Genomic DNA, 15,561 nt, shown 5'->3' with positions numbered 1-15,561 from the left:
ACAGAGAAAAAGAGAGGTTGCGCTGCTAGCCGTGCATTGTCCCTTACTTCGTTATAACAGTTGTTTACATGTGACAAGTGAAAAAATAAGGTAAAATCAAAGTAAATATCAGTTTATCAGTGTTGGGGAAAGTAATCCTTTGTTACTTTTGCATTACTTTTTGTGACCTGAGCTGGGCTTGCTTAATTTTGAATAACAAAAAACACAAAAGTTATATTCTTGGCAAATGTAAAAGCCCTTTCCCATTTGTGATATTAATAAGTCTCAGGCAGAAGAAAGTGTCTCTGCCTGTGTACCTCACTCCCAGTTTCTCTCAATACAGAGACGAGAAGAGAGCTGTCAGTGAATATTTGAAAAAAGTAACTCAGACATTTTCTATAAAATTTAAAAGTAATGCGTTACTTTACTACTTACTTGGAAAAAAAAGTAATCTGATTACTTAACTTGTATTACTTGTAAAGCGTTACCCCAACACTGGCCATCATAGTCCAAAATGTTTCAAATGTAATTTCCATTTAAGATAAGATGAAAATGACATTTGTTGGTTAAAAAATGACAAACGTTCTGGATGTTCACAGAGCAAAAGGTGACCGTAAAAAAAAAAAAAGTTGACCTACAAAAAAATTAAAGCAACTTACCGCACTTGACAAGTTAACTCAACTAGCAACCGACAACTTAAAAACTTTAGTTCGTCTAATGAATAAAAGTCAGTCTACTGAGTGTTAAAAGATCTGTCAGGTCAACTAAAGATTATTCAGTATTGAGCAATGCTAATAATCATTAACATATGTTTATTTTCAAAGCCCACTACATAATGCAAACATTTACAGTATGCTGCTAAACAACTGTTTTAACTCCAGAAGTTGAGATGAGATGCACTTATACCTCAGCAGACGATTCCCAACCATGGTGAGGATCAACAAATGTTAAATCAGTAAAATTATAAACTCTTATCCACAAGACAGCTAACTGACAGTGGCAACAGCAGCATAAATTTCCCAGTAACATGTAAAACAATGATAATATTTTAACAATAATTAGCATAAAATCTTTTCAAGCTGCAATGCATGCTTGGAACTTGTGCAATATTGTTTAATGAAAAATTACTCGTTCAGATGACTCAATTTGAAAAGTTGGGAGAACATTAGGATATGTTGTGAACACATACTTGAGTATCTAAGTAAGGTAAACAAAATAACTTTTGTGACGTCCTATTAAAAATTCTTTCTTAGTAGAACTTTTCGAAAGTTGGATTTTTTACAGTGTGACCATAGTTGAAGTAACACCCTGATATGAAGTTTTAAGTTTGTTGAGTGAAAACACACCACATTCCAAAGCAACATCTCTAATTTTGGCAGATTTGTGTGAATGACGCGCAGCACAAGACGTTAATTTTCTCAGCCTAATGAATACTGACTGTGAGAATCTGGAAAAGTAAGGAAAACTATTCATGTCCAAGATCTGGATATTTTAGGCTATGGCAGTTTGTATGATAGTTTAAATGAATTCAGTTGGGCAGGAATTGCAAGTTGACTTCCTCAACCATTGAGGAAGTAAAATATCCTCATACTACACATCCTTTCTCCCATGATTCTGGGTCATATCCATATTTAGCTTATGAATTCTCTATTACTGTACAGTTGGTTTATTACCATACATATACAATGCACTCTCTCAAGTTCTAATATCAGCATTATTCCAATCTCAGCAAACTGTTTTTGAGTGCATTTTGTTTCATATTCAGTACATGACCAGTGTTTCTATTATCTACATTGACATAAACTTTTAAATATACTTCAATACAAACAAAAAAGTCCATTGCGATATTTAAAAACTATTCAGCAAGATCGATCCTTTTAGACAGACGGCAGTTTTGGCAGGCGTCACCCACAGAATAAACTGGATTTAAAGGAATATGCTCAAAGTTCAGCTTTAGCTATTCATCCGTTTCAGTCACATGAATTTCCAGCTCATCGTCCATAATTATGACCATTGGCAGCCCATTAGCAAGCTGTGAAAAGAAAACTTGTATATCAGTGCTCTCCATATACTGGCATTACATACAGAGATTAAATATATAAATGTTTATGAAAGTTACATTTGTTAGGGCTAACCTGAGATCTGTAAAAAATGTTTTCTGGTACTTTGTATGGATCAAACCCACTGATGGCGGCATTTCTGTATTTATCGCCATTACTTTGCCAGCTGATGGTCATAAATATGATGGATGAGGCGAAAAAAGTGCATATGGACAGCATATATGGCATGCTGGCAGTTACCACAGACGATAATTAAACTTGGCACTTTTACGGTACAATGGAGGTCTATGGGGTGAAATGTTCTGAAGGGTTAAGAAGTGGAAATATGCAGCTAAAGCACTTGTACGAATTCTTCCCTACTAAAATTTGATCAGATAAAAATGTATGATTTTTAGCGAAAAAGTGAGCATGAATGTCCACCTCTAACCCTAACCCTCACTGGGGAATAAATAGATCCTATGAAAATGTACGTAGAAACTCATATGAATTAGTCACCAATTTGCCAAAATGTAAAATAGTTAGAAACTGCTATGAGATTGTGTTTTACTGCTACACTTTAAAAACAATAGGGCACAATATACTGTATAATTTGAAGGAATTGTTCCGTATTTATTTTTTACAGGTGTTTTACCGGTATCTCGAATTTCACACGTCATTGCATTGTGTTTTAGAGTTAACAGAAATGTCCGTAAAATTAATGAGCTGCTAATATACAGCATTCTCAGTTGTCCCAAAGAGACGATGGCCCTGACTGAACCCAGAACATTCCTTTAAGCGCAGCTTTTTACATTTTACCACTCCTTATTTTTATTTTTTTAACAACTGCTCCCATTGCACTTATTTAGTGCCAGTACCTGCCCTGTTTTAGTTTGGTACTCCTGACAGCAAAGCACTCACTGCGAGATAAAAGCATTGGCTCAAGCTATTTACATTAATTACACTCTTCATAGAAATGCGTTATAAATATCAACAACATCCCATGCTTTACATCACCAATGGGTTATTATCTGTTCCCATAATCCCGTAAATTAATGTCTGGACAGGATAATAAACAAATATAATATCTTTCATTTATGTCTCATTTCTCCCTGAAATCATTGTAATTTCAACAGAGGTATAAGCTGAACATAGGCTTGTATCTCCTATTGCAAGGTCCATATGTGACTCCTCATAGCATTTAATGTGTCCGGTTTTGTGAGAATAAAAGTGCTGTTATGGAGTTATGTAGAATTTTAGGGTTTTAACTCAAAGCTACGTTATCAGAAAATAATTCCACACAACAAACAATAGGAGGCAACTCTATGGTGTATTCCTGTTTCATCCATGTCATCACACTATGTAACACAAATTCAATATAATGAATGTGTAACTCATGCGTGCTTCACTGCTTTGACCATATTTACGGCTGTACAACATGCAAACGCAATATTTTTTCCAACTACAAGGTATGACTTTGATGTATTTCAACATCAGAATCTAAAAAAGCGATGGAAATAATACTGATTGAACCATGAAGTGATCATTCACTTGTATAGAGGTGTATGAAGCTCGAGTCTGTCATGTACTTAAAGTCGATGTGTGTCATATCTGCGTCACTAAATACATTTACAAAAATAGTGACTGTTTTCAAACAGGTTTCCCGACCACTCATTTGTCATTGGTCAGAAATACAGATAGCCCCACCCAAAGCCCTCACTACTGCTAGAGTCGTTGCTAGGGGTAGTTCAAACAAACAGAGCAATGTTTTGAATCAGTGTTTACACTTTTCTGTCAAATCAACCTAAAATGGCTTACAATTATCTCTGCATATTAAGCTGAGACAGGAGAAAATTACACACTTCAACTTCAAGACTCTCAAGGAATATGTCAGTCACAGTGTAAGGAGACCTCAGAGTTGAGATATATAAAGCACCAAGGTCCACTTGGGGGTGAGGGCACAGTCTATCTCTAATGGCAGGTTTTATATCATTTCTGTAAACCTGGATTTTTTTCTTGTTTGTTTTAGTGCTGTTTGCTAAGACAATTGTGCATACGTTAAGTATTCCACTTCAGCATGTACAGTGCCTTGCGAAATAATTCATACCCCATCCTTTTTTTTTTTCATGTTTTGTTATGTTGCTGCCTTATGTTAAACCGCTTTAAATTACTTTTTTTCCACATCAATCTACACTCCATGCACCATATTGACAAAGCAAAAACAGAATTGTAAATTTATTAAAAATAAAAAACTGAAATAAGAGCATTGCATAAGTATTCATACCTTTAACAAAATATTTAGCTGAAGTACCTTTACAGTCTCAAGTCTTTTTTTGTTTGATGTGACAAGCTTTTCTCATCAGCATTTGGCAATTATCTGCCATTCTTCTCCTCACCTCTTCACCTCTCAAGGTCTGTCAAGTTGGATGGGGGGAGATGCACATTTTAAGGTTTCTCCAGAAATATTTGACTGGGTTCAAGTCCAGGCTGTGGCTGGGCCACTCAAAGACATTCACAGAGTTGCCTTTAAGCCACTCTTGCTGTGAATTTAGATTAATTGTCCTGATGGAAGGTGAACCTTCTGCCCAGTCTGACGTTCTGAATGCTCTGGGTTTTCATTAAGGCTATCTCAATATTTTGGTGCAGTGTTACGAGTCCCTCAGTCCCTGTCACTGAAAAACAGTCCCACAGCATGAGGCTGCTACCAGCACACTTTACTTTTGGGATGGTACTCTGCAGGTGATGAGCAGAGCTGGTTTCCTTCAAACATGATGCTTAGAATTGAGGTTCATCAAACCAGAGAATCTTGTTTCTCAGAGTCTGAGGGTCCTTTAGGTGCTTTTCTGCAAATTCCAAGTGTGTTTCCATATATCTTCATTGAGGAGAGGATTGAGTTTGGCCACACCGCCATAAAGCCCAGATCGGTGGAGTGTTGCAGTGATGTTTGTCCTTCTGTAAGTATCTCCGATCTGCATATATGATCATGGAGGTCAACTAGAGTGACCATCAGGTTCTTGGTCACCACACTAACCAAAGCCCTTCTCCATCAATTGCTCAGTTTGGCCAAGAGGCCAGCTCTAGAAAGAGTCCTGGTTGTTTCAAACTTCTTCCATTAAGGTTAACAGAGACTACATGCATTTGTGACCCTTTAATGAAGCAGATGTTTTTTCTGAACTCTTCCCCAGATGTGTGGCTTGACACAAACCTGTTTCTGAGCTCTACAGACTGTTCTTTTGACCTCAGGGCTTGTTTTTTGCTCTGATATGCATTATCAGCTATTAGAACTTTTATTAAGACGTGTGCCTTTCCAAATCATACCCATTCAATTGAATTTGCCACAGGTTAACTTCACACAAAGTCTAGTAACATCTACAAGCAATATAAATGCTCCTGAACTAAATTTCAATTGTCCCAGATAAGGGTATGAATACTTATGCAGTGGAATTATTTAAGTTTTTTATTTTTAATAAATTTGAAAGATGTTAAAAACCTGTTTTTTGCTTTACCATTATGGTGCATGGAGTGTAGATTGATGTGGGGGGGGGAGGTAATTTAAAGCAGTTTAACATAAGGCGGCAACATAACAAAACGTGAAAGAAATTATGGATACTTTCACAAGGCACTGTAACTCATCCAGCACTGTCTGTGCTACGATCATTGTTTTGTTTTCCTCAAATTGTGCAGCTAATTCAGCAGAAGTGTGAAATTAGCAATAAGATTTACAATTTTACTTGTGGAACTATGAACTGAAGATACTGTAAACTTCACCATTATCTGATGCAGGGCTTTTGTCTAGACCGGGACTTTTTCAAACCCAGCACCCCAGATTCATGGTCTGAGTGATGACATTTCTGGGGGCTTTTGAAGCACATTAAAGGTGAGTAAACCTGAGATTTGTGTAGCATGTGAGATTAACCTGAAACATTTTCAAATTCACTTTTAGTCTCACAGTTGTTTGATCACTATCGGTTGCGTTTGATCACTCTGTTCCAATGCTAAGATATCAAACAGCTAATAAGTTGGTTATAATCCAATTATGTTTTTGAAACTGTGCTATCTTTCGTTGGAGGTATGAAAAAGAGGCATAACTCTACTTCAAAGTGCTTTTGGGTCCGACTCCAGTTTTGGCCCCCGTGGGGACATCGCCGTTTGCTTTTCTGTAAACATGGGAATGATTTGTAAACACTGAAATGCAAATCACCCATATGACCATAAGGGGAAAAATATTATTAATATTAGCGTAATATGTCAGTGCAGTCTAAGAGCACTGATTAGTTTAACAAGAAAGGTCTGGCTCATTCTTATTGGTCCAAGATGATCACATGATGCTCTTTGGGACTTCCAGACCTGTGATTAGTGTCACCTGTGAAAAGACAAATTCCAATCATTAATGTTGATAAATGTGATGTGGTGATGATCAGTAGGCATGTGAATCTGATTCATATTACGATTCATCTTAATTAATTAATTAATTTCCATCTATTAACTTTCAAAAGAAGGGTTTAAAGTAAAGCACAGTGCAACTAAAAATAGATGTGTGTGCAAACTGTAAAAGGTATCTAGAAGCAAGTTTTATGAAAATTAATATCTTTAAAAATGTCTTAATTCTAATTTAAACTGGAATGGAAAAACAGGAATTGAAAAACACTCTAATGTTATCAAACCTAAAAAGGCTATGCTTTCATTAAATAAATATGAGCGCTACACATGTCAAAGTAAAAACAGCACAGCAGGCTCACTGTTTCAGAGCAGTTTACAAACAATGAAAACCATGCATTTATGCCAGCAGATTGCTTATGAGCTACTTGTTATAATTAAAAGTGGCATTTAATTCAACATAAACTCTTGTCTGTCTGGGCTGCAGCATAACAGAAAGACCATTACTAGTATCAGCACAATAAAATATGAGCATTATCAAACGAGTAGCAGTGCGATATGGCTGTATATTGGCACAGCTGTGATTTGGCTGTAGCGTTCTGATATACAGACATATCGCAATGGCTATGAGTATGATATTGCATTTATACAACTGTTCAACAGCTTACATTACATTCCTTGACTCAAAAACAGTAGTATTAAGAAAATTAAAGTGTATTTGGGTGTCCGCCATGATGACACTCGCTCAGTTGGAGTTCTGTTATCACTAGAATATCACACAGCTGTACAAGGCTTTCAGCCAATCAGATTTGTGTGTGTGTGTGTGTGTGTGTGTGTATATATCAGAGGTTGCGTTAGACTTTAACATTGTCTACGGAAAGGGTTGTAAAAAATTCCTTCATAATATATTATTACCCGTCATTTTCATTTTCATATTTTAATTATAATAACATATTTAATTTATACACATTTTCATTTTTAATAATGAACCTATGGACCAGCATATTGGCTTATGCATTTATTTATTTATGACGAGAACAGATGAATAGAGACTGCGTCACTTTTCACGTTCAACGCCGCAGTAACAGCAGAGGCCACTAACAACGAAATATGCAAGGGCTGGGTAAAAAAAAAAATTTAATAGATTCTTATTTTTATGAACCAATATCGTTTCTTAACTCCCAATCGATGCACAGTAGGCTACACAGTATAGTAAGTTTGTGCGTTGTTACTTTTGATATGAAATACAGTCTCAGATTTAAAATTCTGTCCATTTTATTAGTAAATTCAAGCAATAAATACCATTTTGGCGCTCTTTAATGTGGTGTGATAGATCGCTGTAGACACCTCAGATCAAGCGATTAGCTTTACTATACTCGCCTGTGCGTAATCAAAGGCATAGCAAAAGTGAGTTTTATTTTTGTTTTGGAGCTGATGATCCATGATATGATATTCTCTGCTGCCTCACTGGAGTGCACTAGCCACCACCTGGACTGTTACAAAGTACAATACAGTAGATCACCCTCAGTGTAATCTGTCAAAGTGACGGACGGCCTTCAGATTTTTTCGTCACTGCTAAAAACATTCCGTCAATGACGGAGAATTTTCGGGTTAACGCGACCTCTGATATATATATATATATATTTACAGTGGGGGGGGGTTATTTGATCTCCTGCTGATTTTGTACATTTGCCCACTGACAAAGAAGTGATCAGTCTATAATTTTAATGGTAGGTATATTTGAATAGTGAGAGACAGAATAACAAAAAAAATAATAAAATAAAAATAAAAAAACAAACAGAAAAACGCATTTCAAAAATGTTATGAATTGATTTGCATTTTAATGAGTCAAAGAAGTATTTGAACTCGTCGCAAAACATGACTTACTTGATGGCAAAACCCTTGTTGGCAATCACAGAGGTCAGACGTTTCTTGTAGTTGGCCACCAGGTTTGCACACATCTCAGGAGGGATTTTGTCCCACTCCTCTGCAGATCCTCTTCAAGTCATTAAGGTTTTGAGGCTGCCGTTTGGCAACTCGAACCTTCAGCGCCCTCCACAGATTTTTCTATCCACGACCCATTTTCAATACCCTTTCAATTCGTCTCTTTGATGCGGTGCAGTTGTCCTATCCCCTTAGCAGAAAAACACCCCCAAAGCATGTTTCCACCTCCATGTTTGACGGTGGGGATGGTGTTCTTGGGGTCATAGGCAGCATTCCTCCTCCTCCAAACACGGCGAGTTGAGTTGATGCCAAAGAGCTGGATTTTGGTCTCATCTGACCACAACACTTTCACCCAGTTCTCCTCTGAATCATTGGCAAACTTCAGATGGGCTGTACATGTGCTTTCTTGAGCAGGAGGATCTTGCGGGCGCTGCAGGATTTCAGTCCTTCACGGCGTAGTGTGGTGCCAATTGTTTTCTTGGTGACTATGGTCCCAGCTGCCTTGAGATCATTGACAAGATCCTCCCGTGTAGTTCTGGGCTGATTCCTCACCGTTCTCATGATCATTGAAACTCCACGAGGTGAGATCCTGCATGGAGCCCCAGACCGAGGGAGATTGACAGTTATTTTGTGTTTCTTATATTTGCGAAGAATCGCACCAACTGTTGTCACCTTCTCAGCAAGCTGCTTGGCGATGGTCTTGTAGCCCATTCCAGCCTTGTGTAGGTCTACAATCTTGTCCCTGACATTCTTGGACAGCTCTTTGGTCTTGGCCATGGTGGAGAGTTTGGAATCTGATTGATTGATTGCTTCTGTGGACAGGTTGTCTTTTATACAGGTAACAAGCTGAGATTAGGAACACCTAAAGGGCACCTATTATGCAAAATCCACTTTTACATGGTGTTTGGACATAAATGTGTGTTGGCAGTGTGTGAACACAATCACCCTACAATGATAAAAATCCCCCCACTACTAATTTTTTAATCCCCTTAAAACCAAGTCAGTCTCACTAGGCCTGCCGTTTTGACTCTCACCGCAGTGTGACATCATATTTCGGAAGGACGCTGTGGGCGCCACACTTGTGAAATTAGTTTGCGCCATTCGTAGCGCGGTCGCGCGGCTCAGTCCATTGATCATTGATGCGTGAGCTCTGCAACATCGGGCTGTTTCGTCCCACTTTCAGTACATTTGACTCCCATATGTACGACTGAACACCGGTTCCCTCTCTCTCAGTCATGTTGCTTCTACCAGCTGTTTATCGCTGTAGATATGCAATGCAGAGAGGCGTATACGCGACGCCCTCTTCTGGAGATGGGGTGGGAATATGCAGCTCATTTGCATATGTAACAGACGTAGGCAAGTAAGTGCTGGTGCGTGTAAACCTACTTGTTAGAGCGCCCGCCTCCCGCGCCGGAGACCGCGGTTCAAATCCCGCTCGGAGCGAGGCGAAGTAGAACCGGTTACATTGGTGCCGTGACCCGGACGGGAGTGAGGTTTAGGGGGGTGAGTGTAACAGACGTAAGCAAGTAAGTGCTGGTGCGTGTAAACCTCACTCCTCTGATCTCAAAAAGAGGCGCTCTGGCGACTGACGCTAGAGGCCGTGGCTTTTAGCCTCCTTGTTAGAGCGCCCGCCTCCCGCACCGGAGACCGCAGTTCGAATCCCGCTCGGAGCGAGGCGAAGTAGAACCGGTTACACATACACTCCAAATCAGCTCGTTTTTAGAAACACCCCAAAAATGACATTTTCCAGCTGTTATAATAAATTATCTATGGGGTATTTTGGCCTGAAACTTCACAGACACATTCTGGGGACACCCAAGACCAATATTACATCTTGTAAAAAGAGGCATAATAGGTGCCCTTTATGAGAGTGCTCCTAATCTCAGCTCCTTACCTGTATAAAAGACACCTGGGAGCTGATTGATAGGGGATCAAATACGTATTTGACTCATTAAAATGCAAATCAATTTATAAATTTTTTGAAATGCATTTTTCTGGATTTTTTGTTGTTGTTATTCTGTCTCTCACTGTATTCTGTATCTCACTCTGTTGTTATTCTGTCTCTCACAAATAAACCCACCGTTAAAATTATAGACTGATCATTTCTTTGTCAGTGTGCAAACATACAAAATCAGCTGGGGATCAAATATTTTTTTCCCCCACTGTATATATATATACAGTATCTCACAGAACACCCCTCACATTTTGTAAATATTTTATAATATATTTTCATGTGACAACACTGAAGAAATGACACTTTGCTACAATGTAAAGTAGTGAGTGTACAGCTTGTATAACAGTGTAAATTTGCTGTCCCCTGAAAATAACTCAACACACAGCCATTAATGTCTAAACTGCTGGCCACAAAAGTGAGTACACCCCTAAGTGAAAATGTCCAAATTGGGCCCAAAGTGTCAATATTTTGTGTGGCCACCATTATTATCCAGCACTGCCTTAACCCTCTTGGGCATGGAGTTCACCAGAGCTTCACAGGTTGCCACTGGAGTCCTCGTCCACTCCTCCATGACAACATCACGGAGCTGGTGGATGTTAGAGAACTTGCGCTCCTCCACCTTCCGTTTGACGATGCCCCACAGATGCTCAATAGGGTTTACGTCTGGAGACATGCTTGGCCAGTCCATCACCTTTACCCTCAGCTTCTTTAGCAAGGCAGTGGTCGTCCTGGAGGTGTGTTTAGAGTCGTTATCATGTTGGAATACTGCCCTGCGGCCCAGTCTCTGCTTCAGTATGTCACAGTACATGTTGGCATTCATGGTTCCCTCAATGAACTGTAGCTCCCCAGTGCCGGCAGCACTCCCAGACCATGACACTCCCATGCTTGACTGTAGGCAAGACACACTTGTCTTTGTACTCCTCACCTGGTTGCCGCCACACACGCTTGACACCATCTGAACCAAATAAGTTTATCTTGGTCTCATCAGACCACAGGACATGGTTCCAGTAATCCATGTCCTTAGTCTGCTTGTCTTCAGCAAACTGTTTGCGGGCTTTCTTGGGCATCATCTTTAGAAGAGGCTTCCTTCTGGGACGACAGCCATGCAGACCAATTTGATGCAGTGTGCGGCGTATGGTCTAAGCACTGACAGGCTGACCCCCCACCCCTTCAACCTCTGCAGCAATGCTGGCAGCACTCATACGTCTATTTCCCAAACACAACCTCTGGATATGACACTTGGTCGACCATGGCGAGGCCTGTTCTGAGTGGAACCTGTCCTGTTAAACCGCTGTATGGTCTTGGCCACCGTGCTGCAGCTCAGTTTCAGGATCTTGGCAATCTTCTTATAGCCTACGCCATCTTTATGTAGAGCAACAAATCTTTTTTTCAGATCCTCAAAGAGTTCTTTGCCATGAGGTGCCATGTTGAACTTCCAGTGACCAGTATGAGAGAGTGAGAGCGATAACACCAAATTTAACACACCTGCTCCCCATTCATACCTGAGACCTTGTAACACTAACGAGTCACATGACATCAGGGAGAGAAAATGGCTAATTGGGCCCAATTTGGACATTTTCACTTAGGGGTGTACTCAATTTTGTGGCCAGCGGTTTAGACATTAATGACTGTGTGTTGAGTTATTTTCAGGGGACAGCAAATTTACACTGTTATACAAGCTGTACACTCACTACTCTACATTATAGCATAGCGTAATTTCTTCAGTGTTGTCACCTGAAAATATATAATAATAAATATTTAAAAACCAAGTGTACTTTTTTTTTATATTTCAATAAATTAATTAATTTTGCTTGTAAATGTCTCCTTGGAAAACTTTATTAAAGAAAAAATATGTTTGATAAATTTTCATTGCATCCCTAAAAGTTTTTAATGAGCTCCTAAATTTTTCAACTTAGGAGAATATTTGTGGAAAAATATTTTTTAAAAATCAAAACATGCCAAAATAATCTAGACGTTTGGTAAAGCAACTTGAAGGTCATGAGAATGATTCAGAATAAGAAACAGTTCTGGATTCCCAATGCTACCGATCACTGAGTATGGTAAAGGTCAGTGTGGATCTGCTGCTCACCTGGACATTGCGGTTGAGGCTAACTGCGGGCATGAACACACCCTCCAGGTTCTCAAAAGCTACAGGTCCATGCTGCTGTTTGTTGATGAAGAAGGTCAGGGTATGTTTTGTCAGGTCTAACAGAATCCCCACAGTCGAACCCTTTATGATGCCACCCTCAGCCCTGCAAGAATCACAGAGAAGAATAAGGAGACAAATGAAGTGAATCAGCAACACAGGAGTGTTCTCTTTTGATCCAAGATCTCTCTGGGAAGAGGAATAAGAAGGATGCAGGAAATGGAGAATTTGGAGTGGAGCTGGATCAGAGTAAAGAACGTAGGGAGGAGAAACTGTGCTATGACTCCAGTGTGTATGTTACTTCTGAATCACAGCAATGCTAATATTCAGTCAGACAGGATGACTGCAAGTGTGATATCACCTACTTATATTTATAGAGTTAAGAAACTTTGTAACAGCTCATAGACATTTTAAAAGAAACATGTTGAGGAACACAATGGAAGCTCTACACACCATGTATTTCTAAACATTGGTCCTATTTCCACCTGTTATTAAAGGATCAGTTCACCAGGGTTTTACTCACCCTCATGGCATTGCAAACCCCATATTTGAAGATATTCGTACATCAGTATTGTAAACAGAAGCTCAACCATGTTTGCTTGATATGCAAGAACCAATGAGGTTAGTTCTTACAAGTCATGTGAGCACGTTTGTGTTTCGGCAAGAACCAGTGAGATATGTTCTTACACATCAAGCAAGTACAGTTAAACTTCTGTTTCTGTTTAACTTCTGTAAGAACGTAATGTTTCTATGTGGATAAAAGACTACATTAAATCTGTTCATCATATAAAGTGGCGTTTCTCTTCAGAAGACTTGAATTAAATCCCTTTATTCATATCGATTACTTTTACAATGTCTTTATGAACTTTTTGAAGCTTGAAAATGTTGGTTGTGTGTATTCTAAATGGATGTACAAAAATTGGGTAACACTTTAGAATACTGATCCTTTGTTAATGAATAACTACACAGGAACAATTCACTAATGCACTATTAACATTGTAGTAACTACTATTACCTAACAAGAAACTATGATTATTGATTTAGTAAGTAATAGCGCTCAGTTGAAACTGCTAGTTCACTATTAGCTAATCAATAACTACTATTTTTTTAATATATCCTGGAGAACTACTAAGAACTACTGTATACAGGTTCATAATTAATGTGAATTATGCATAATGTATAATTAATTCTAAAATGAAGATCATGGTAACCCACTAGTAATGACTCAAGAATGATCAAATTCTTCTACAAGAACTACTAACTGGATCAGTATTCTAAAGTGAAAAGCATCATAACTCCCTAATACTGACTGACGTGAGTTAAAGCTTTTGAGATATATGTAAGGGTTTGGATAGTTATGACTTAAGTGTTACTACATCCTTCTGAAGAAACTACTAATTATTTGGATCAGCATTCTAAAGTGAAGATCACCGTAACCCACTAGTAATGATTTAAGTGTTACCAAATCTAGCAAAATAAATTACTAACCAAAACCTTACAGTTTAGTTTACAATGACTTCAGTAATTACTAAGGAGTTATCGCGATCTTCACTTTAGAATACTGATCCAAAAATGAGTAATTCCTTCTGAAGAATTTGGTAATACTAGTGGGTTACCATGACCTTTACTTTAGAATTAATTATACATTATGTATTATTCATATTAATTATGAACCTATATACAGTAGTTCTTAGGGAGGTATGAAAAAATAATAGTTACTGATTAGCTAATAGTGAACTACCACATTCGGCCAAGCACTATTACTTACTAATTCATTAATCAGAGTTTCTTGTTAGTTACTAGTAGTTACTAGAGTGCTAATATTGCATTACTCATGTGTTCTTGTGTAGTTATTCATTAATGATGGAACAGTATTCTAAAGTGTTACCAAATTGTAAAAGAATAAAATATTAAAAATATCTCCATTTGTGTTCCGAAGATGAATGGGAATCTTAACGGTTTGGAACCACTTGAGGGAGCATAAATGATTTTTTGGGGATTTGTTTTTAATCCCTTTATCGTGCATTTCAAACGCACCTCATGTGACTCCTTGTGTTCAGATTTTTTTAAGCCATCTCTTGTATTTTGTTATGATCTGCATCACTTTCTTGGGAGGTTTTTGGAGGAGTATGGGAAAAAAACAGAAATCATTTGCTTTACTAGAAGTCAGTGTATCATCAGAATGATTTTGGACGGATATTATAAGATATAAAACTTATGGATCATGAGCTGGTAAAATCTTTCTAAAAGTGATTCCAACAATATTGTTCCACTGTGTTATAGTTATAATGTTATAGTTATCCTTGGTGTCAAGGGGTCTTAACTCGAATGCGCATGCTGCACTCATTAATGAAAACGATATAGAGCGTTATATGTTTCCACCTTTATTTAGTGCTGACCACTTGTGAACGGATCACCAAAAATGCATCTTAATACGAACAGAACTATTGAGTTTCTAGAACAATCTCTTATCTAACAACTATAATAAAGCTGATGATACTTGAACTACTGGCAAAGTTCTACATAAGTGACTCTACAAACTACTTTCACCTGAATGCTTTACCTGCTTACAGCCCCTGGGTGATGGAGGGAGAAGAGAATAAAAGAAACATGCTGGGAAAACAAGACATCTATAAAATATTATTTAAAAAAGAGGAGAAATGAAAGGACTATGATGGAGTCAAGACTGACAAAGAAGTAGAACAAGCTTGTCCTCAGGCTATATTAAGTAGGCTACATATGAAAGGCATAGATTTCAGGGATTGTTAAGTGTAACACTAGCATACTGTTAGCGTGTCCTCACAGTTACCTCACTATCAATAAACGGAGGCAGAATTTTAAATCATTGCAGTGTTATAATCAGCCTGTCCTTCATACTCTCCAGAGGACACTGCATCAGCATAACTGTGACATACACCATGTGTACATGCACTACAGCTACAGTATATCCTAATCAAACTTCATACTGAAACAGTGTTTACAATGCTCCACAACTATGAAAATATTCCAACATACTATAACATGCATCATCAGCATAGTCTGGCCAATCACAGACACGTGTGTTGTTGTCCTGCCTATCTCGCTCTTCCATTTATAATATTTGAGCAAGTTTACATTACAAAAGC

The 15,561-nt window shown here is 38.3% G+C and overlaps 1 protein-coding gene across 1 annotated transcript in view; it reads right to left on the bottom strand.

Moving 5' to 3' along the window:
- Positions 1–12,331: 12,331 nt before the first annotated feature.
- The window catches only part of LOC306879942 (E3 ubiquitin-protein ligase TRIM9-like), a gene marked incomplete at its 3' end in the record, with an annotated part of 39,947 nt that continues 36,717 nt past the window's right edge, over positions 12,332–15,561 (bottom strand). Inside the window, exon 9 of the mRNA XM_079433172.1 lies at positions 12,332–12,542. Within this exon, the coding sequence (XP_079289298.1) occupies positions 12,332–12,542 (211 nt within the window). The remainder of the gene's footprint in view (positions 12,543–15,561) is intronic.

The sequence above is a fragment of the Barbus barbus genome (assembly GCF_936440315.1).
Source record: "Barbus barbus genome assembly, chromosome: 14".
Lineage (NCBI taxonomy): Eukaryota > Metazoa > Chordata > Actinopteri > Cypriniformes > Cyprinidae > Barbus > Barbus barbus.
This window is presented reverse-complemented; position numbering and strand designations above follow the sequence as displayed.